The sequence below is a fragment of the Apus apus genome, chromosome 8 (genome assembly GCF_020740795.1).
Source record: "Apus apus isolate bApuApu2 chromosome 8, bApuApu2.pri.cur, whole genome shotgun sequence".
Taxonomy (NCBI): domain Eukaryota; kingdom Metazoa; phylum Chordata; class Aves; order Apodiformes; family Apodidae; genus Apus; species Apus apus.
In genome coordinates, this window is record NC_067289.1 from 25,293,879 (window position 1) to 25,316,262 (window position 22,384).

Here is a 22,384-nt window from a genome sequence, read left to right on the forward strand (position 1 = left end):
CTGAGGGGTTCTTTTACCCTCTTCCCAGGGAAGGATAGCTTTCCACTAACACAGAGTTCTCTTTTCTCTATTAATAACAACTGCCCTCAAGTGCAGTAGGCTTTGTGTTTTGTCCTAGAAACAGAGTGTTTTATTCAGAGATAAGGCCTCTCTGCATTTAGGTTCCTTTAGTCACCTGACGGAGCCATTGGTAACTTTTAGGCTGCTTTAGTCTGCATTCCTGGAATGCCTTCCTGCTGGCACTGCAATTAGCAGCTTCAGGTTCCCCGCTGGCCACCCGAGTCCCCTGCCTGTGCCCTGGGATGCTGCCTGGGGCTGCAGGACAGCAAAGCAGTGGCCAGGCTTTGTTCTCAAGAGCCATCCTTGAGGATGTCGGTGAGGGATCGCGAACAGGTAAAAATAAATCAATCGGTTTGTGTCTGCAGCTTTTTGAGCTTCTGGTTTTGAATTTGAGAATTGCTGAGTATGAGCACGATGGGTTAAATCTCCTCTGTGCTTGCACCCTCCCCTGCACTTCGGTGGCTGGTGATTTATGCCACAGCCAGTGTCAGGAGGAGCCAGCCTGTTGTGCTTCGGGGTTTGCAGCCTTATTAGCTCTTTTCTGCTTCTGCCTTACAAATAATCGAACTGAAAGTCCTGTGTAATGATACTGACAGATCTGGGAATACTATGAAGACCTTACCATCAGGCTTAGGGCAGATAAGTGCAAGGTGCTGCCTGTGCTATTCCAGTAGGGATTGTTTCATGGAGTTATTTCCAGAAGTTTTGCAGTGTTCTGCAGTGGTTTTGTCCCTTATTTGACCTTTTGCCTATTTTCTTCCCGAAAAATAGCATAAAATGGAGTAATGGGGATTAAGGATACTCTTCATCTCAGATAATAAGAGATCTAGTTTGTGACTATGTAGTGCCTTCTTCATAACTCACAGAAGAACCTAGAGTTGGCTGTGAACCCTTGTGGGCCATATGGGAGATGTCCAAGGAGGGTGTCCAAGCCCTGTGGGATATTCTGGGCTTGAAGGACCATGTGCTGTTGGTCCCATTCTCATATACACTGAGGTTGGCCATGAGGACTCTTGTTTCAAAGGTGTATGATCTGAGGAGACTCATCACTATGTGGCAAGTCCTGGCAGTTTCAGAATAAAAAATAGCACTTCTGAAGTCTGGAAAACCTGAACTTCTCCTGTAATTACAGGCAGTGTCTCCTCCATGGATCCTCTAAAAACCAGAGTTCTGGGACACAAGTGCAGGACCACCCTGTTTTGCAAGGGTGAGTGGTGCTGAGCCTGGCTCCACTTGGCTCAGCTGCTGTGAAGTTCCCTGGCCAAGGAGAAGTGCACAGTTTCACCTCAGCCAAGTGTTTGTTTCACAGGAGTTGAAAAGACTGCAGGGGTAATTTTGGCCACAAAACTGAATGTTTTTCTAAACAAAAATTATTATCTGGTCGATCTTGCAACAGTGTTTCTCCGGAGTCAAGACACAACAACCCTAAAACCAAACAAAGCAGCTTCACGTGCTGCCTCTCGCTCCCCTCTGCTGCTGACCATGGAAAGGTGCCTTGTAATCCTTATCAGCTAGTCCAGCCAGCATCCTGCATGGAAAGGACAAAACCTGGGGTTTATTCATTAGCAGCTACATGGTGTTTAACTCATTTGGAGTTATTTAGTGTTTGAGGGCAAAAGGCCCTCTGATGTGTGGTTTGTGGCAGGTGCTGGAGAACATCCCTGGATCAGGGGCTCCCACGTGCTGCTGTCATAGACCATTTCAAAACCTGTGCCCAGCTGGAATGGGGTGGTTAATGCATTTGCTAATTTTTCTTTTTCTTTCTTTCTTTTTTTTTTTTTTTGTAATTTTATTTTAGATTGGGACCAAGGAGTTCTTGAAACATGCCCTAGATTTATTCTTCAAATTCAATTGATGGCCAGTCCACAGGACTGTTTCTAGCCTGTTCTCACCTGGGCTGTTGATGCCCATGGTGCAGGCAGGGGCCTGGCTGAGGGGCAGCAAGTGCAGCCATGCACCAGCTGCTTGGGCTGGTTCTGGCACAAAAGGACCTCTCACGTGCAGGGGACCTTTTCTCCTTGGAGGATGCTGAAATTGAAGGAAGCCTCTCAGAAGCTCTTGAACAAATAAGAACAATTAGTTCATCTGCAGTAAGTGAATCACTGTCCTCAATCATGTGTCGTGAGATTAAATATTGTATAAATAAAATCTGAAAGATGGGGATACACACAATTTAAATTTATAAAAAACTTAAGAATGCTGAGCAAAGGGTAAGATTTAAGAGTGGTAACCAAATCCAGGTCCTGCTAGCTGGGTTTCCCTTGAAGATATTTCAAGTATGTCTTCTAGTAATTTTTATTAAATCCTTATTTAAGGTATATTAATTTATCAGGAGACGACAGGTACACTGTATGTGTAGAGTGGATTTTGTTTGCAGCAGGAAATGTTCTGAATGATGGTTGGCTCCAGTTTTGGTGAACTCTTTAAAAGTGCTGCTCCAGATAAAAAGCTCTGTACCCTTCCTGCTTCCAGGCTGCTGGCTCTTCTCTTTGGGCATGTCTTTGGCAGCACCAAGTGCAGCTGCACTGTCTTTCAGAACATCAACCAAGTTCTTTTGGCCGTTGCCTCTGCTGTCTGGGATGTGCCTCGACTCACCTAACTGCAGATTATCAGGAATTTTACACCAGTTCCTCCTAGTGTAATTTTTGAGAGAAAACGACTGAATTTGTAACCATGCTTTTCCAGCCACGGGTCTGCATCGCGCAGCTGCAGCATCCTGCAGAGCCATCCCCTGCCTCCTTGCAGCCGCTCCCACCAGAGGGCTCTGGAGATCAGGGAGCTGCTGCCTGAGCAGCCTGGATTTGATGTGCGTTTTTCCCAACCATGAGGAGTTTCTCAGCAGCCCGGACAGGCCCGTGCACACCAGTGACCACCTCTCTCTCCTGGGGTTTGCTCTGCTGCCATCCCAGCTGTTCACTTGCTCAGCTCTTTGGCAGCAACTGACCCTGTACAAAGGAAAAAAGGGGGGGTTGGTTTTTTTATCAAGTGCAGGCATTTTCCCATCACACCAAGCAATGCTTGAGAAGGTTTAGCTGTGAATAAAAGCAGAGGTTTGCTTTGAGATGGACCCAGATCTCGTGGCTGCTGCCTGTGATGCTCCATCCATGCTGGAGCTGCACTTCAAGGTGGTGCTGAGCTTGACTCCAGCCCTTCAAAAATGATGGTTGCTTTAGGAAAAACAATGACTTTTGGTTAACACTTCAGCCTGTCTTGTATTTGCAGTATTTTTTAGGGTGGAATAGCCTAGGTTAAACCAAGGGATGGTGATTGTGTTCTGGTTGTTTTAAGTTAGAGGGAAATGCTGCTGTTCCATATCCATGTGGCACCTGTGTCAGGGATTACAGGGATTATGGGATTTTGTGATAAAGCCTGTTTAATTAACTTTCATTCACGTTACATTGATGCTAATTGAAACTGACTGTTTATATACTAATTGAAACTAAATGTGTTTACTGGACTCAACATGATGTGAAAGACTTGGAACCCTGCATTTTGCCATGTACACTGTGGATATAACAATTCCAGTTTCACTTTCAGGATGTTTATGGGAGAAGAGGCCTGTGGGGCTGGTTCTAAGGTGTGTGACTGCAGTCCCATGTCAGAAAGCCATGCTGCAGGACAGACCACTAAAAATTCTTTGATAACATAATCCATACCTTCACTGATAATGAGAATTTGGACCTAAATCAGTGAACTGTCTATGGGATGACTGATTTCCATGTTTAATCACACTAAATGTGACTAGGAGGAAATTCTTTGCTGTGAGGGTGGTGAGACCCTGGCCCAGGTTGCCCAGGGAAGCTGTGGCTGCCCCATCCCTGGCAGTGTTGAAGGGCAGGTTGGATGGGGCTTGGAGCAACCTGGGCTGCTGGGAGGTGTCCCTGCCCATGCAGGTGGGTTGGGGACTAGATGAATTTTAAGGTCCCTTCCAACCCAAACTGTTTTATGATTCTATGAAATGTTTATTGTAAAGGTGGAAGTCAGAAAATGGACTCTGGACAGTAACAAAGACTTCATATATTTAGGCTTGTTTTATAGTATCCTTGAAAAGGATGGACATTCATTGGCAATTGTCTTTCCCTGTGAACCAGGACTACCAGACCAATGACAATGACCAGGCCGTGGTGGAGATCTGCATCACTCGCATCACCACTGCCATCAGGGAGACAGCATCCATAGAAAAGCACGGGAAAGCCCTGGTGGCTCTCTGGGAATCGTGTCTAGAACACAACCTGAAGCCTTCTGGAAAAGATGAGGACACACCTCATGCGAAAATTGCCTCTGATATCATGAGCTGTATCTTGCAGGTAAGACTGAGCTCCAGGCACAGGGGTGTAACACATTCCTCAGCTACTCAGTTTTCTCTCTTAAAAAGCAGCTGTGCTGTGTTTTTTGAAGTGTTTTAAGCCAAGGATATGACCCCAATTGTTAATGTATGTTGTTAGATGCAGATGACATCTGTTGTAGTGAATTAAAAGTTTTGGCAGCTGCCCTATCTTTAGAAGTGTCTCAACTGCTTCATGCCAGGTTTTATTATCTTAATGTTCCATTAATTCTAAGTATTTGTATTTCACTTAAAGTGGGAGGCACTTGGCTGTCATTTGCTGTGGTTACACAAAGACTATTTGGAAGAATTTAATGTTGGGGGAATGTTATTCAAATCATTCTGGAAGGCACCAAAATGTCAGAGTTGAATGGCATGAAATTTAGGTTATTAAATACCCTGTCAGTAAATATAATATTTCTTAAGATTTTGGTTGTAAAAGCTGAGTCCAGATACAGCAGACTGGCTTCTAAAACCTGGTTATTACTACTTTAAATAGAGGGCTAGAAAGAAGTTATGCCTTTGCCAGGAGTGTTGGCATAATTTTTAGGGTATTTTACTAAATGTTAAAGGCAGCAACAACAAGACAGAAAAAGTACTTAGGTGTCAAAAACACTTGAGAAGAACAGCTGGAATTGGTTCCTACTTGAACTCAGTAGTTGATGAACTATCACTCCCTGTGAATGCAAGACTGAAGAAGATATCTTGGTGTGGAGCAGCCTTTTGGGGATGGAAATGGGCTGTTCCAAGGCTTTCTGGGACAGCTTTCAGTCTGTGCTGGTGGCAACTGTGTGCCTAAATCACCCTTGCTCATACCCACGTGTTTTAGGGCTCCCCCTGGGGCGCAGATCACTTCAAGAAAGGAGCTCTTTGAAATGAAATGAGAGAGTTACCAGAGTACATTTACTGCTCCCTGAAACAGAGCCATTATTGGCAAGTTTCTTTGCATACAAAAAAAGAAAGAAGGCATAAAATGAGTTTTTATACAGTATGTGAGGGATAGTTGAAGTAGTAATGAATATCTGACAGCTGGGCTGAATCTCACAGCATGTCTCTGCTGATCTTAGCAGCAGGCAGGTCCCCTAGGTTTGCAAACACCACTATCATATTATTGAAATCTGTTTTTCATTGTCGTGTCACTTTCTCATAAGTGTGCATTCATGCCCTGGTATTTGTAAGGGAACAAATGAAACCTTTCTCCTTCCATCTGAATTCAAACCTTTTCTTAGCACAGAGTTTTATCTTTAGTGTAAGGGGAAAAATAGAATTGCTCCTTGGATTTTTCTTAGATCTTTTAAATGACAGTCAGAGGGCCAAGCCTTACCTTCCTCCTCTTTCTGTGTCCAGTCCTGGAGCATAACTTGGAGGCAGAATTTGGCTTCTACTCAGTAGTGTGCCTCAGTCAAATATAATGGGGCATTATATTGATTTTAAACATGCTGCTGCATAAGGCTCTGTTCATTTTAAGGGTCTTTCTCATTAAAGATGCAGTTTTGGGTCATGTGGCAGTTGCCACCATGAGCCATCCTGACACCTAGGAGCTGCTGCAGCCCCTGCTTCCCTAGGGGCTGGGGGGAAGGGACTGTCCTGGAGCTACTGCAGCACTCCACTGCTTGGCAGGTCTCTGCTGCAAGGAAAAGTCCTTCTAGCCAGCTAAGCTTGGCTCTTTTGTATTGGTTGCATAGCAAAATGCAGCCTTAATTAGGGTCCCCCCTGCTCTCCAGGAAGCTAATGGTGATGGCTGTTACCGCTGATGGAGCCTGAGCTGGGGGCAGCCTAGCAGGGTACATGGAGCAGCAGATCTGGTTTTTCTCAGGTCTAAGTTTTCTTTCAGTGCTGCTCCAGCATGAGCATGTGTTAATTCTGGACTGCCTTGCTTTGCACACTCTTGCTGCTTTTCAAAACTTCTGGGTTGCAGTGGTTGCCTGCGATTTCAGATGCTAATTCAATAGAATCACATTGCAGAATTATTTTCAAAAATGATGTGCTCCAGTTTCAAAGAGGTGTTCAAAACTGAGTGAAGAGGAGAGAAAAGCACTGGTTAAGGAGGGTCCAGACAGAATATAGGCTCTCAGTGACACACAAACATCCTCCTAGCTTCGAGGCAGCTGTACGTGAGAACTTCATGGGCAATGGGCAAAGGTAACAGAGTAAAACTAGAGAAGGGGAGATTAGGTTGGAGATTAGGAAGAAATTCTTCGCTGTGAGGGTGCAGGAATTTGAATTTCCTTACTAGCTGCTCTTGATGTCTGCCTTCAGTGGTGTTACCAAAACATAACCTTTCTTGACGTGTAATTTGCTTTTTTTCCCTGTTGTGATTTCTGTTTTTCTACTCGGATTAGCATGAGACTTTATTTTAAGGACTTGGGTCAGCTGCTTGTTTTTCACTGTTTTTTTTTGATATTTTGACAGAACTACAATCGACCTCCAGTAATGGCCTTGGCTGTCCCAGTGGCAGTGAAATTCCTTCAGAGGGGTAACAAGGAACTGTGCAGGAACATGTCCAGTTACCTATCCCTGGCTGCAATCGCCAAGGTGGATCTGCTGGCTGATCACACAGACACCATCATCAGTAGTGTCCTTCAAGGTAGGAACACTTGGGAATGTTTGGATTTAGGCCTGCAGAATGCCCACTGTTAGATTAGTTGGGTTGTGTTAGGCATAGGCTAGAGAATCGTACAATGGCTTCAGTTGGAGGGAACCTTGAAGCTCATCCAGTCCCACCCCCCTGCATGGGCAGGGACACCTCCCAGCAGCCCAGGTTGCTCCAAGCCCCATCCAACCTGCCCTTCAACACTGCCAGGGATGGGGCAGCCACAGCTTCTCTGGGCGACCTGGGCCATGATCTCACCATTCTCAGACTGAAGAGTTTCCTCCTACTGTCTAAGTCTCCCCTCTTCCAGTTTTAATCCTCTACACTTTGTCCTCTCACTCCCAGCCCTTGCAAAAAGTGCCTCCCCAGCTTTCCTGCAGCCCCCCTAAAGCATGTTACATGTAAAACAGGAGGTAGGTGTGCATGAAGCATCCATATGGACATCTCTCTAAGCATCTGATGGAACATGTCAAACACAATCTGGTAACAGGCTGTATCAAGAAAGACATTTCAAGAAAATGTGAATTTACCAAACTTTGTTGGTTCTGGATGTTCCATGGTGGATTGGCTGCCAGCTGGGCAGGAAGCACAGCTGTACTGGGAGTCCACTGCACTCATGGGCTTCCAGTTATAAGCCATGATGTGAGACACTGGTTACTGGGCTCTTATTCTTTCTCTTAGTGTCACTGGCAACACACCAAAATATAAATGGGAATGAAATGGATCCCATTCTGTGGCAAAATGGTCAGATGTAAGGCATAAAAGCTTTGTAGTGGTTCTTTAAGTTGCCTGCAGTATTAGCTTTACATGGAACATTGTTGCTAAACTCTGTGCATTTTACTTTTGTGGTTTAAAAAACTAAAAATATTGATACCTCCCCAGAAGAAAGTTCAATTTAGTTAAAGGTAGAAAGCTCACAGTGTTTGTTGCAGTCCATTGCTGCTGCAGGGGTAACATCCCTGTTTGGGTTTTGTTTTTTCAAGTAGGAGTTATAGCCCTGAGGAGCAACAGCTGTCTAACTATTCCAAGAACATAGTTATGAAGATATTAAGCCCTCACATTAAATATGTGCATTATGGATTTATCAAAAAATACCAAGTGTAGTTCTTTTTAGGTGTTTTATGAAGAGAGAGCTGAACTATAAAGTCATTTTCTTGGTAAGTCATGATGGTAAGAGTTTACACATTTGTCTGCTTGGTTTGAGGACAAATGGGTGATAAACATGATAAATATGTATGAGCCAAGTGATGATGCTGAGTTCGAGAAGACAATATTGCTAATGACTAACAAAGCCACATGGATAATTCTCTGAAGACTTGAGATGAGTATTTGTATGTGAACATAGCGCGTTGCCTCTTGTAACCCCGTGTTCTTGACAGAAAGAAAGTGAAATGGGTTTTGTTGGGACTATCCTGAGTTTAAGCGCTTTCCACCCTCAGCTGAAGGGTTTAATCGTGACTCTCCCTGCTGGTTTGGGTGTATTTATGCTGTTCTACCAGCAGATGTTGCTGTGGGCATCGAGTTTGGAACCTGTAGGCTGGAAGAGGGCTCTCGGAGCGGGCTGAGCGCTCTGGTTCAGCGCGCTGCGCATCGTTGGGTTGGGGGCACCAACAGGGGGTTGCAGCGGGCTAAGAGCCGTGTGTACAGGCTGGAGTTGGGGAGCTAACTGGGTTTTTTTGATTACGTGGGGCAACTGTGTGGCTGCATAATCAGCTCCTCATCTTATTAGCTACAAAAGAGCTCTTCAGAAGCGTGTTCAGCTCCCCTGTTGGGCCGCTGTGAGCTCAGCCCTCGCCACGCGGCTGCCGGCGGGTGCTGCCACCTCCTGCAGCACCAGGCAGATCTATCCCCCTTCCCAAGAGAGCAGCGAAACTGCCCTGTGGTTGTTGCTGTAAGCTGAGAGCCCCACGGCTGCTCCACCTTCCAGCGCAGCTCCGGAGGGGGATGTGGATGTTCCGTTCAGCAGAGGCTTGCTGAGAGCAGAGCTGGGCTCAGCGCTGAACTCCAGCCATGCATCTCTCTTTGGTCCTACATCTGCAGTGCCAGGCCAGGGGAGCACCAGACTTTTTTGTTTGGAGCCCAGGCTCTCCCAAAACACTGTTTACCTGCTGTTTTCCAGCGAAGTAACTGTTGACAAAGACAAATACAGTTAAGCTAGAAAGGAAAAAGAAGTGTGGATGGATGGAGGTGACTTGTGGTGCGGGGCAGGGGGGACACTAGACTGTGGGAAAGCCTTGCTAGTCCACAGAGGTGATAAAGGAAGAGCAAAGTAGTTGGAAAGAGGAGAGTTTTCCAGCTGAGTCAGTGAGGATGAAAGGACTGGCTTTGCATTTAGTCATCTGCCAAACAAGAACTGAGATAGGAAAGAGCTACTTCCAAGACAAAGCATTCCAGGTATGAAGCACAGGGAGAAAAGCAGCCAGGAAGGACTTTTGGTAATCTTCTTGAGGTTTTGTTTTTCCAGCTGCATTTCACAAACATTTGTTTTCCTTTAATGGAGGGCACTATAGGAAAGAGGATTTGAGAGCGGTTTGGCCCTTGCACAACACTGGGACCTTGAGTGTTTTTCTGAACTCTAAAGATGTGGTTTCTGGCTGACATTTCATTGTTCTGTAGCTAAGGTGATTTGCAGATAATATTTAGTAAGGGATTTTTGTCATACTTACTATTTATAATTTACATAAATTTTTAATTCCAGCAAGAAGAGCAGTTATTTTTACCTTAAACAGTGTTGGCAAAACTTTGGAGCAGATCATATAACTTTAAGTGTAAAGGGTAACCCCTTGAATGGCATAGTAAACTAGAAATTACTTTGTTGTAGCTTTTTACTACTTGGGTATCATGAAAGGAAGGGTCTGGTAGCTGCATAATATTCTGGAATAAGCAGAGCAGCAACATGTAAAGAGACATTATGAAGTGTGGTCTTAGGACACCTGGGGGGAATGAGAGAGAACCACGTGAGCAGAGCTGCCAGGTGCTGCTTCCAGCAGAAACAAGAATTTCTTTGAGTCAGGCCTTCTCCACAACACCTTGTGGCTTCACCAGGTAGTGTGGATTCATTCTTGCCATCAGTGATTACCTACCCAGTGACTAGTGATCCATCGTAGTCTACTCCAGCTCATTTCTCTGCACTCAGATCAGCACCAGGGGCTTGGGTCTCTGTGTCTGCTGCTTATGCACTGCATCCAGGCCTGTGTTCTGCTGGATTTTAGAGAAGCCTGTGAATGTGAGGAGAGAACTGCTGCAATCAAATCTGCCTTGCACAAACCTCCTGTTAGCATCAAACCTGGTGGTTACTTTGAATATCTAAATGTATCTAAAACTGAGTAGGTTCTTTTCAGATGACCAGCATTATGCATGGGGTACTGACTGATTTTTTTGTTTTAATTTTTTTTGGGGGAATAGATATGTCAAAGCCAATCCTTCTGCCTCCAAGCCCCACACTAGCACAGCCTCAGGTGGATGTGTGTGTCACTGTCAAAGCATCTCTTGTGTACAAGTGACCATGTCCATGTGCAAGGATCTGCCACTCCAGGAGCATGGCAGCTTTCACAAGAGGGGTTGTTACCATGAGGGGCCTTTAAAGTCACCTTTCTAGCTAATGCTTGGATTTTGGTCTTCCAAGAGTGTCTATATGAGACATTAACATTCATTATTTTCTATCAGCAGCTAAAACTGTGGTTCAAAACATGGAAAAATTCTCAGTTGGAATTTACTTCCAGAGTTTCAGTTCATGAGAAGCATGGAAACTTTCAGTTTAGTAAAGTATTTTTATTTACAAAACAGCTTTACAAAAATAATTTCAATAAAATTATTACAAAGTCAATTTACAATATAATACAGCTGCACTTGCTCAAAATATAACATCAGATTATGATGGGGTTTATTACTTTTATACGTTGGGTCAACCCATGGCATAAATAATGCTTTACACAAGGAGCTAGTTTTTGGTATAGTCTACAAATTACTAACAAGGATTAGTAAACACAGCATTCCTTGGCTGTACAATTCACATTAGCACTGAGAGCCCAAGGGCTGGAGGAGCTGGGAGGCTGCTCAGCTTCCTGTCAGCTGTGCAGGGAGGGGGCAGCTGGAAACCCGGGGTGTTTGTTTCAGCAGGGACCCAGGAGCATCACAGGGCTCCAAGTGTCCACGGTGGCACACTTCCACCTGAGAAGCTCTGCTGGGCAGCCAGCAATCCTTCAGCCTCAGGAACAGCTCTTCAATGGTGTTTTGTCAGTGGTTTGCCAAAACAGCAGGCAGAGACCAAGTCCCGTCTCCACAGCATCTCGGTGTGTAAACTTGCAACACTCATCTTGGGAACTGGAGAGATGTGGGCTCCTACAGTTCTGTTTGCTTGGATGTGCTGGTGTTCAGCTCTTCATGGGATACCTTCTCTGCTTCAGGAACTGCCTCACCAGCACTTAGGAAATGTACTGGGCTCCTCCATAGGGCAAAACTTCTGTGACTCCCCACCCGACGACGTTGCCCCTGATACTGCACCCACCTTCTCTGCTCTGTGCTGCAATCTCCCTGGCACTGAGCACTCTGTCCCACACGTTAAAGCCAGTTAACCTTCCGGAGAAGGCTAAAGCTTCATCAAATCCACCTCCAACGCAGCAGCCGTTCTTTTCTTGACCGATCTGCAAAATCCCTCCTTCTGGAATGGTGTGAGCATCAGCAAAGTCCAAGGCGGTGCCTGCAAGCTCTCCCTTCACCCACAGGGAGGCAGAACCATTCTCTGAGCTCCAGGTGCCACAGAGATGGATCCACTTTCCAGGAGCAACTACATTTTCGACAGCCAACTTATGCTGGCTGCCACCAACAACAAACACTGCAGACTCCTGGCTAAGATAAAGCTGGATTTCGTATGGATTGAACTTGGTTCCATAGGAGAAGACAATAGTTTTGTCCAAAGCCTCAGTCACCTTGATCCAGATACAAGCAGTAAAGGAGTGAAGGGTCATTCCAGCAGTTGGATGAACGCTCCCAAATATCTTTTTTGAACGCATTGGGAATAGAATTGCTGTTTCACACCCTGAAAAAGTTAGAAAGAGTGTTAGGCAAATGGAAACTGGTGTATTTGTGCATGCAGGGTTAAACCTTTGACACACTCCTGGGATTCTCAAAGGGAGCTGAGAGTTATCTGGTGGGATTTAGGATGCTTTGAAGAAGCTGTTGGATGTGATGAATAGATTTATGGGATACTGCAGCCATGGCTTTAGGGGCTGATCCAGCTGCAGGAGCAAGACTTGGCTCCCCCCTGGCTGCAGAAGGGGTGTATTGTACAGTCCTGTGCCCTGCAAAGGGACACTGAGGTTTCATCTGCCCTGGTGCTTGCCCTGGGAAGCTTGCACAGGTAGGTGCCTTTTGCTCTGCCCTGCCTGCTGGGAGAGCTGCTCTTTTGCTGCCTCACCTAGATAAATTAGCACTTCACATGAGTAATGACACCAGGCAGTCCTCTCTCTGTCATTTTGGTCTTGTTTTAGCCTCTGTTCTTTTTTTCAGTACTGAGTGCTCCATTCCTGGAGGTGTTGAAGGGCAGGTTGGATGGGTCTTAGAGCAACCTGGTCTAGTAGGAGGCATCCCTGCCCACGGCAGGGAGGTGGGACTAGATGGTCTTTGGGATCCCTTCCAACCCAAACCATTCTATGAAAACAGCACCGTTGGGTTGAGGGGGTGTGGGTTCAGTGATCTCTCAATGGGCAGGTTCCTATCCCCTGCTGTTCCTGGCATATCAGCAGGAGCCTGCCACTGGGTAACTGTCACCAGTGCTTGTTCTGTGGGTACCTGGGAAGCAGGGGAGAAGGGGACAGGAGCTACTGAAAAGCAGACACAGGGAGTGTTGGCAGAAACTTGCTGAAATGTGATGGTTTATTTAGTAGTAATGACTCCCTCTTCTGACCCTGCCTTTAGTGCTGCTGGTCAGCAAAGTTCCTGTGCTCTGGTTAAGCATGGGAAATGTAGAAGACTGGTATCTTTAACATAGTGCATCTCATCTCTAATTAATATGTTGGTGATAGAAATAAGAATAGTTAAAATCACTAACACACATTTATGAAACTAAAAAAAGTAACCAATGATCTCTCAGCCCAGGTAATTTCTGGTGCTCTATGTACTGTGCCCTAGTTGTGTATAACTTGATATTCTGAGGGGCATGGGGGAAACAGCAGCCCCCTTCTACAATTAAGCTGGTTCATTTCCTGTTTAAACAAGCTAGAGGATCTAAAAATGTCTAAAACGTCTATGGAAACTTCTGGTTCAGGGAATGAAGGACTCTTTGTGTCCTCCCAGGTCGTGCTGCTCTGCTGTTTCACTGCTTCCTTTCCACTTGGAGCAGATTTTACATTTCTTCCTTGGTCACTTTGAGGAGGGGCGGGGGCAGCGAGCAACTGTTGGGGATACTCCTTAAAATGCTACTTAAGAACACTGTTGTGGGAAAGCTTTTAATTAGCAAGCTTTCAGGCTTTATTATCAAAGCCTAAACAAAATTGGAAACAGCCTCACTGAAGAGCAGAAAGTATGATTAGAAAATCCCTCGAGTATGGCTGGCAGTAATTCAAGATGTGAGAAATTAAAGACAGTTGCTAAAAATTCTCTTGGAAAAAAAAAAATTCCAGAAACTGTCTCTGGAATTACTTAAAATGTACCTTTTAAATTAAAAATAAGAACATTTTAAGATAAAATAACGTAGGAACCAGTGGAATTAATCTGGCTTTCCTCTGATAAGACTGAGATTCTTACTGCTGATCAAGTTTTTTACTCTCACCTAGTGCAGAGTAATTGACTGTAAGGCTGGCTGGGGTTCAGGAGAGATAAAGAGTGAGATCATGCTTTCTGCAGGGCAAGATTCATGTGTCTGGGGAAAAAAGGAATATGCTGTAAGATCTGCTCCCAGTACAGAAAGATTACTACAGTGTTATGATAAAGGAGTAGAGACAGTTTAGTCCTAAAGCTGAACCATGCCCTGCTTGAGAAATTCATGTTAGACTGTAAAAGGCTTTGATGTGAGCTGTGGTTCTGTTGTGTTTGCTTTGTAATAGGCCTGTGGAAGCTGCTGCCTTTGCTTTAGCAGTTACAAGAGGTGCTCCTACATGCTCACCTGGGTAAGAGCTCACCTTGGTGGTGCAACTGCACCCCTAACTCCCTGGTCACACACCTGTGGGATTTCTGTGGGGGTTTTTAAGCTGCAGGAACTTACAGTTGTGGAAAATACCATCCTTAAAGACATCTCAAGGTTTAGAAGACCCACAGTGAAATTCAGTGTAGCAATGTGTGCGTTGCAGTTTTGCACCCAGATGTTCAATAGACATGGGGTCTGTTCTGCCACACCCAAGGTGCTGTAGCTGCTTTTTGCTGTCCTGTTACAGTGCACAGAAAAACTGACATGAAATCTGAGAGATGAACTAATCTTTCTAGGGCCACCTCTCTTACTGACCAATGCAAACATTTTGGAATGAGGAAAAAAAAAAAACCCACAACAAAAAAAACCCCAACAAACCCAAACCACCAATACCACAGTGTTACTAATTTTTCCATGCCTGGGGAAATATTCTGTCCTGACAGTTGCATGCAGTGAATGTGCCCTCCCTGCTGCAGAAGGCGTGTGTAGTTGGGTGGCATCAGCAGCATGTCCTCAGATCTAGCTCTGCTCCTGGGCAGGTGAAGTTGGTGAGGAGGGGACACCTAGTTTAGGAAGATGAAGGAGTGGGTGCATGCATGAAGAGGAGAGCTCAGTGACTAGTGCATGTGTGTCACAGTTACCAGCTGGGAAGGTAAGAGCAGAGAACATCATTCATATGTTTAAATACGTTTGCTGCTCTCTTCCAGCTGTTCTGACCCAGGAGAACCTGTAGGAGCTGGGATCCTAGCTGGCTTTGCCCTCTGTAAAGACTTAGTTTAAATTCTTCTTTGATCCTGTTTGAAAATCTCAGCACCTCTTTTTTGGTGAGTTAACTCCCCTCTCTTTGGTGAGTTAATAGGTTTTTCTTCCCTGGATGTGCAGACTGCTCAAAGCTGCTGTGGGGAGATCCAAAGATTGCTTTGGAGTCATAGACAGAGGAAGGTGCTTGAGAGGGGTGTTTAGGGGATGTCTGTTTGGACAGGCCCACCAGAGAGAGCTCTCCAGTAAAGCATCAGGTGCTTGGACTTACCTGCTGGCAGTAGGTGCTGAGCTGCCCACTGCTGCGACGCCTGCAGCTCAGCTCTGGTTTGCTGTAGCTCTTTCCACAGGGAGTTCAGAAAGAAATTGTCCCCTCTGGTGTCACTGAGTTTGTCCTGCTGAAAAGCTGTCTCCTGAGCCTCCACCTCAGACCTCCTCAGCCCAGTGCTCTCCAGCTGGCTGAGCCTGCTGGACACATTGTGGCTTAGCAGCAGAATGTGCTGGAGAACCTTGCCTTGCTCAGACTCTTGGGGCCCCTTGGCTGCTTCATCTTGGTCACTGCTCCTCACAAGCGCCCGCTCTACCTGTGACACCATGTGGGAGGTGACTTGCTCAGCCATGGCAGTGAAGGTGCCCACGAGGTTGGTGCTGAGCTGGCTCAGCTCTGCTTTCAGGCTCTGCAGATCCACCTTCAGCATCTCATCCATCGCCTGCAGCATCATGTTCTCCTTCATCTGCGAGTTCTCCAGCATGATGAAGAGCTTGTCCCACTTGGTGTGCTCCCGCTGGCAGTCACATGAAACAGCTGGAATGGAAGATACAGATGTTGCTGTCCCGTTGTACTTACATTTCTTTTTTTAAACGGAAAGAGCATCTGACAAGCCCTGGCTCTGGGTGAAGCTGAGGTGCTGCAGGCTGGCACCGCGTTCCCCCTGGCTCAAACCCGGGCGGTGGAGCAGCGCGTGTTCCAGCGCTTCGCAGGCTACGGGCCAGCAGCCGGCGTTTGCAGGAAAACTGGGGGGGAAGTATAAAGCAAATTCCAAGGCACACCATCCAAATACTTTAGCGTTTGCTGTCCCTAATAATCTACTGGTACCAGCACATGCTTCTTCCTCTGGGAAAAAGCACTAAGAGCTGGGAGAAGAGCGAGGCAGCAAAGGAGGCGGTTCTGCCCTGCACACAAATCTAGCTTAAATCCACTTACTTTCCTCCGTGCCGTGAGCCGGACCCTCGATTTCATTGTCCAGATTCACGTACAGGAGGTCGTAGTCATCGTCTTCATCCAGCGCAGAAGCAGAAGCCCTGAAAGCACAGAAGAGGGTGAGGAGGGAGAGGACCCCGCGGGGCAGCATTGCGGGGCCGGGGGCTGCGGCGGGGACGGGAGCGGGGCGCGGGCAGCGAGCCCCAATAAATGGAGCTGGAGGAGCGGGCTGGGCGGGCTCGGGGGCAGGAGGGGCGGGCGGCTGGCTCGGCGCCGGGGGGCGAGCAGAGGGGCTGGCTGGCTGCTGGGGGGATGGAGCTGGGGAAAGCTGCCGCTTCTCCCCCGGGAGCGGCTGCGGGAAGGGCGGGAGCGGGGCTGGGATCCCGGGACGGGGCTGCCGGGCGCCCCGCTGCAGCGGCTGGGCTCGGGGAAAGGGAAAGTGCTTCCCAAAAAGTCCTCCTGCTGCCGGTTCGTGCCAGGGCTCCGCGGGGGGGCTCCCTGGGAAAGCGAGCATACCTGGAGTCAGTTTGGGTACGCGTTCGGTTTCACCTAAATGTTGTGGCTTCTCTCTTTTCTTTGACGCTTTGTGGAGAAGCGCCCGTTCCGCAGCGGCAGCTGCCGGCTCCCGGGGCAGGGCAGGGCAGGGCTCCCGCGGGCAGCTCGCTTGCTGCTGCTGCTGCTGCTGCTGCTGCCCCAGCCCCAGCCCTGCCTGCCCGCAGCACGGCGGCTGGCAGCCCAGTGCCTTCCTGCCAGTGTGCCGGGAGCCTGCAGATCGGCAGCTGCATCCCTGGGCTTGGGTCTGTAAACCTTCAACAAGCAGAACAAGGCGCTCCTGGATTAGACACGGACCTAGTGCCAAGTGCTGGTGGTGTTAATCTGCTTTGGATTCTGCAAAGCTCGTCGATTCGATGGGCCATTAATTATTTCAGAGATGCGTTGCTTAGGTGAGATTTAGGGTAATGTGGTACGGATTATGCCTTGGCTATGAAACATCCAGAGAACAGCAAAAACACAGCCCTATCATCGCGTCTAACTTGCAGTCTACGTTCCTGTTCCATTTCACTCTGTGCTGCTGCACTAAATGCCTCCCAGTTCCCAGCCTTGCTGATGCAAACCTGGGCTACTGGACTGCTAGCCTGCTACTTCTGCATGCCAGGCTGCCTCCTTTTTTATCCTGTGTGTGTATGGGGCTCCTGCCACTGTGGAGCCTCCAGCTGCTCTCCTGCAGACACCAATATAAATAGTAACGTTAGAGCAAAATGCTGGAAACCTTGAAAGTTTGGTAGAGGTGAATATTTTGGGGGATTAGACTTGGTGCTTGGGCTTTTGCCTTTGAACGCTCAATCTGGAATGAATGTCAAAGCAGCACAGTATAGTCTGAACTTCTTCAGCCCATGTCGTGTTTGCAGTGTGCTACCAGGCTCATTTGAGGTGGTTTGTTGGTTTTTGGAGCGTGACCAAAGAGCTTGGTGTGCCTCCTCCCTGCTGGACCTGCAGTCAGCAGTGCAGAGCCACCAAGGGTCCCCAGCTGTACCTTAGTGTCTGCCTGAATTGCATAATTCCCACTCTGGGGTCTGCTGGGGAAGTCACAGAAAATCCAGTCTGGAAAGTATTTGGGGTAAAGGTGGTAGGGGAAGCAAGAGAGAAAGAAGGTAATGAAGGAGTTGAGTGTAGTATTTTTTCATTCTTGGGTGACAAATGGACTTTTCAGGCTCAGTTTAGACTGAGACAGATGAAGCAACGTGGAGAGAAGGGAATTACTCGGGGATGGGAACCATATCTCCTCTGACTGCCCAGGCTCTGAGCAGCAAAAGGTTGGTGAGCTGCAGGTGTGCAGATCCCTTAGAAACTGGCAAGGTGTGACAAATAAATGGCAAGAGGTGCTCGGAGCTAATGTGAGACGAAAATATAGGAAAATTGTACAAGCAAATTCGAGTGAATTGGCTTATGCTTAAGTTACTTTAACCCTTCTCAAGTTATACGAAGAACAGACAAGCTTTGGTATCTGCTTGGATTGCTTACAAGTTTGTGTAGGCAGGTTATCCAATTAAAAGCAATTCCATGTCAGTGAGGTCCCTTAAATACCACTCCAAAGATATGGGGTTGCTTCTAAATTGCCTTTGCTTTCCCTCTGTCTTGGTTAGTGAATCTAAACCCAGCAGTGGTTGCTGCAGGAAACTGCCCAAATCTGTGTTTGTACAAGTATTTTTTTTTTTCAGAGAAGTTCCATGGCTGCAATCCATCATGTTGTGTCATGTGGAATTCCATCACTCCTCCAATGTGGCCGATACTTAAAATGGTTCTTTTCTCACATGGAATAGTCAGTCTGACTTTCTCTCTCTGCTCTCCCAGCTTAGGCACTAGCACAGCTCAGGTTAGTGGCTGTCTTTCTTCGTTTCAAGCTGATAGTTTTAGTTTGTGTCCCCTGAACCTCTTCCCTTTACACTTGCACAGCCAGTGAATTTACCTGTCCAGGAACATGGCAATTTTGTCTTGTACAGGTGTTAATGTTGCTGAAATTTGGCTTGGGCTTAAGGGCTCTGCTCCATTTGGGCAGGAAACTTTCAGTGGAAATTAAATGAAGGCAAAGGAAGGACCTGCTGCTGTAAGCACTACATTATTCATAGAAAACAATGTTTAGTGTATTTGGTTACAAAAGCTTTCAGCTTCAAACTCGGACGTGAGTGTAGAAAGGTCCAACTAAACACACCCTCTCACCATTTGAGTTCTAACTTTGGGTGAGTTGGTGCTTTGCACGAATCCCACGGTACGTGAGTGACACTGTGAAAGTGGTGACACTTCTAATGCAGATTCACTTGTGACTCCAGGAAGAGATTTGCACGAGGAACGTGGGCAGAGGATGGGCAGAGCTGAGCAGCTTGCTGATCTGTTTAGGGTCATTCATCAGCAAATCTCTCCCCTTTGCAACTGGCCTTTGTGCTTCCTTGGTGGAAGAGAACAAGACTGACATTCCCATGGGACCAGAGGTGGGGTCTGAACCTTGCCTGTAGCACAGCAGCAGCTGGATGGAGGGCTCTGAGCTGCCTTCAAGGAGAAGCCAATGATTCCTCAAGCAGAATAAACGCTTCAGGATGGGGTGCAGGAGCACGGCTGGCTGAGTGGGGTGGAGAAACTCCTCCATCCCAAGTACAAACAACCCTTGGGGATCATTACAAGCTGTTCAACTAAAAGTTGTCTGAACCTACAATGAATTATACGTTAGTTACTTGGCTCAGAGGAGAGGCTGCAAGACCTAACAGTGTCTTGGGATGTGTTTTCTGTCTCTGTCAAGAGCACAATGTGGGCCAGTCTGATCCATTTATCCATTTTTCTGCTATCATGGAGTGACCTGCTTATCTTCCAAAATTAGAAGGCTCACATTTAGATGGGACAAAAAGCAGCAGGCCAGAGAGCTAGATCCTATTGGAAACCAAATCCAAAGAGACTGTAAGGACTTTCAGGGGTTTACAAAAAGGAACTGTACTACATGGCAACAGGCAGATGTTTTCCATATGTTGTTCAAGTGAAACTTAAATCTATCGAGGCAGGCATGTACAGGGATGTGAAGTTATATATTTTGCTTGTGAGCCTGGGCTTCAAACTGAATTATGCACAGACATCTTAAGAAAATGTGTGAGAGAGGGTTTTGCACATCTTTGTCTGTCTGCAGTTGACTCTCTCTGGCTCCTTTCTATTCCCAGAAATGGCATCCTTAACTATTTATGTTCAAATTTACTGTCATGCATATTTAGTTTTCTTAATAACCAGCTATTCTTTCCAGATGCTGCTTATTTCATTTGAAAGTCTGAATCTCAACAAAGGAGAAATGGCTTTTATGTGCTTTCTAACCTTCTTTTTTTTTTTCTGGGGGGGGGGTGGTGGGGGTGGTGTATGTTTGTGTGTTAATTTAAATCCCATTCAGTCTGGCCCAGGACCCAGCAGAGTGCCCTGCAAATCGTGGTGTGGTACTTGAGAATGAAAATTATAATGAGCAAGATTTTATTTTTTTTTTCAACACGCTCCTTGTTATACCTGCCGTGATTCTTTCTCTTCAGGTTATTCATTGGTCTTCTTGGATCTTTCTTCCCTCTGTTCCCAGGGAACTGGCTGCTGCTGCGTGTCCTGCCCGCGCTGTACGAGCAGCAGCCTCAGCCCATCAACCTCCGCCTGCGGGAGCTGCTGGCCCTGGCGGCCGGGCTGGAGCAAGCCGAGCAGCACCACCTCCTCCGGCTCTGCCAGACCGTGGCTAGGAAAAAAGAACTGGGGGTAAAACAAACAAACAAACAAACGGGTTTGGAAGATCTGAGCGCTGCACCTCCTTTTGGAGGGGCTGATACGTTTCAGATGACTTGGCGAGGTCTGCCTGCTCGCTGCTCTCCAGGCAGTGAGGAGCCCCGTAGCACGTGTGACAGCCCTTTCCAAGCTAAGTCCCTGTGAATTCTTTCATTTCATTCCAAAGTTTCCATCTAATCATAAAGACAGTATAGCAAGGACTCTGCTGGACCAAAACGTTTGTGTTAAACCATTTCTCTACCTTTTTGGCTCTTCCCCTGTCGGCTGCGCAGGGATTCCCGTGGCTGTGCTTCCGTTAGCATCTATGAACTGTGTTGCATCCTGTACCAAGGGAAGTCAAAGCGAGTGAGGGATTTCTTAGGAATGAGATGGAGATCAGTTAACTAAGGCAAAATATATCACACTTTGGAAATGGCATGTCATTGGCAGCACCCAGGGCATGAGAACAAGGCACAAAACTACCTACTTCGTGAACTTGTGAAATTCATGAAATCTTTGGAAAAGCAGGGTCACCAACAGTTAGGATCTTTCCACAGGTAGCCAAGGAAACTTTATCATAATACGTGGTCCCGGATGAGCTGGAGCTCCTTTCTAAGCTATGGACTTGTCAGCTGGAGGGGGCTGGGGTGCAGCCCTGGCTATTGTGAAGCTCCATGCTGGAGCCAATGTGTCTGAAGTTGCTTTTATTATCTTTACTATAATTTATTACAACCAGCAGTTTGTTCAGCCAGCCATCTGCAGTATTTTCCAGAGCAGCAGGTATTGACTTGATGAAACTGATAATCCTCGGAAAAAATAACAGCAGAATGGGTCATTTTATGTCCCGTTTCTGTGTTGAAATGTCTTTTACACAGATGCAGGCACTTCACTGCATCAGAGGTGCATTAGCGTACATGTGTGTTTATATGAAAACTAATCATTCCACAGATAGTGGTATCCACTGCATCCTGTTTGTAAGATGATTTTAAGGGCTGCACCCTCAGCCTCTTGGAAATTGTGTTGATACAAGAAAGGCCAACTTGCCTACAGCCTTTTTTCTATGTGTGCAGTGAGGATCTTGCCTCTCATTTTTTTCCCTCTATTCCAACTATTAACTGTCTTCCCTTTCTTAGTTTCTGGTGGAAATAAAACATTCCTAGTAGTACTTTGATTTACTGTATCATTGGGGAAGGCTAAGTCCTGGATTGTTTTAATCCAAAGAACATAGGACTGGCCTAAAGCAAGGGAAATATTTGGTGAGGGGGTTTTTGTCTTTTGTAACAATTGGGCATTTCCTCACTTATAGATGCATAACTGCAATATTTCAAGGCTGCAGCTTCCCCTTGTTCCATATGTTGAGCTGAACTTTGATTGACCCCAGCAATAGCTCTATGCAAAGGTCAGCAAGGGTGGAAAACTTTTGCTAAGTCAAAGTCTAGGGTTTCATTTTTATCACTCCACTGAGCAGCACCTCTTTTGGTTATACAGATTGACAATTAAAGATATATGTATTCCCAATTTGTTTCTCTGATTTTTTTTTTTAAATAGGTGCTAAAAGAATGTATTCCTTTTCTCCTTGGCCACCTGAGAGACCCCAACCACAGTGACATTATTCTGAACACACTTCTAGAAATAGCCAGCTATGAACCAACAGCCTTAGCCACTTCTCTTCCCATGCTGAAAGAAATTGGTGAGAGTTTTCCAGGTTTGATTGGGCAAACAGCAAAGATCTTTGGAGCTGTTGGACACATTGATGAGGTAAGTCTGAAAACCAAAGAAGATGGTTGCTTAGTATTGGGTCTGGGTTGTTTCTTTTTGTTTTTGTTTTCCTGAAACTTGCATAAAGCAATGTATGTATATCCTTTCTTCCCAAGTAACTGGACTGCTCTACCAGAACATAATCCTGGTTATAAGACCATGATAGATCTATCATGGTTTAGACTGTTGTACCAGTCACTCTAGGAGAACAAATAGCACAACAACCAGGTGTGGTATTTTGGTGGCTGAGACTGCCCTCCTGTCTTCTCACCAAGGAACTGTCACATAGCAAAA

At 46.4% G+C, this 22,384-nt stretch overlaps 2 protein-coding genes across 3 annotated transcripts in view; one reads left to right on the forward strand and one right to left on the reverse strand.

Annotated features, from left to right (window-relative positions):
- Window positions 1-2,012: 2,012 nt before the first annotated feature.
- The window catches only part of VEPH1 (ventricular zone expressed PH domain containing 1), a 61,598-nt gene continuing 41,226 nt past the window's right edge, over window positions 2,013-22,384 (forward strand). For both annotated transcript variants that reach the window (XM_051626759.1, XM_051626760.1), the window contains exons 1-5: window positions 2,013-2,150; window positions 4,152-4,367; window positions 6,797-6,971; window positions 20,160-20,326; window positions 21,881-22,090. In XM_051626759.1, the coding sequence (XP_051482719.1) occupies window positions 2,013-2,150; window positions 4,152-4,367; window positions 6,797-6,971; window positions 20,160-20,326; window positions 21,881-22,090 (906 nt within the window). The remainder of the gene's footprint in view (window positions 2,151-4,151; window positions 4,368-6,796; window positions 6,972-20,159; window positions 20,327-21,880; window positions 22,091-22,384) is intronic.
- On the reverse strand, window positions 10,864-16,217 carry PTX3 (pentraxin 3). The gene is made up of 3 exons (XM_051626762.1): window positions 16,064-16,217; window positions 15,131-15,664; window positions 10,864-12,015 (listed from the first exon to the last, which is right to left on the reverse strand). The coding sequence occupies exons 1-3, from the start codon at window positions 16,209-16,211 to the stop codon at window positions 11,402-11,404; spliced, it is 1,296 nt and encodes a 431-aa protein (XP_051482722.1). The 5' UTR covers window positions 16,212-16,217; the 3' UTR covers window positions 10,864-11,401.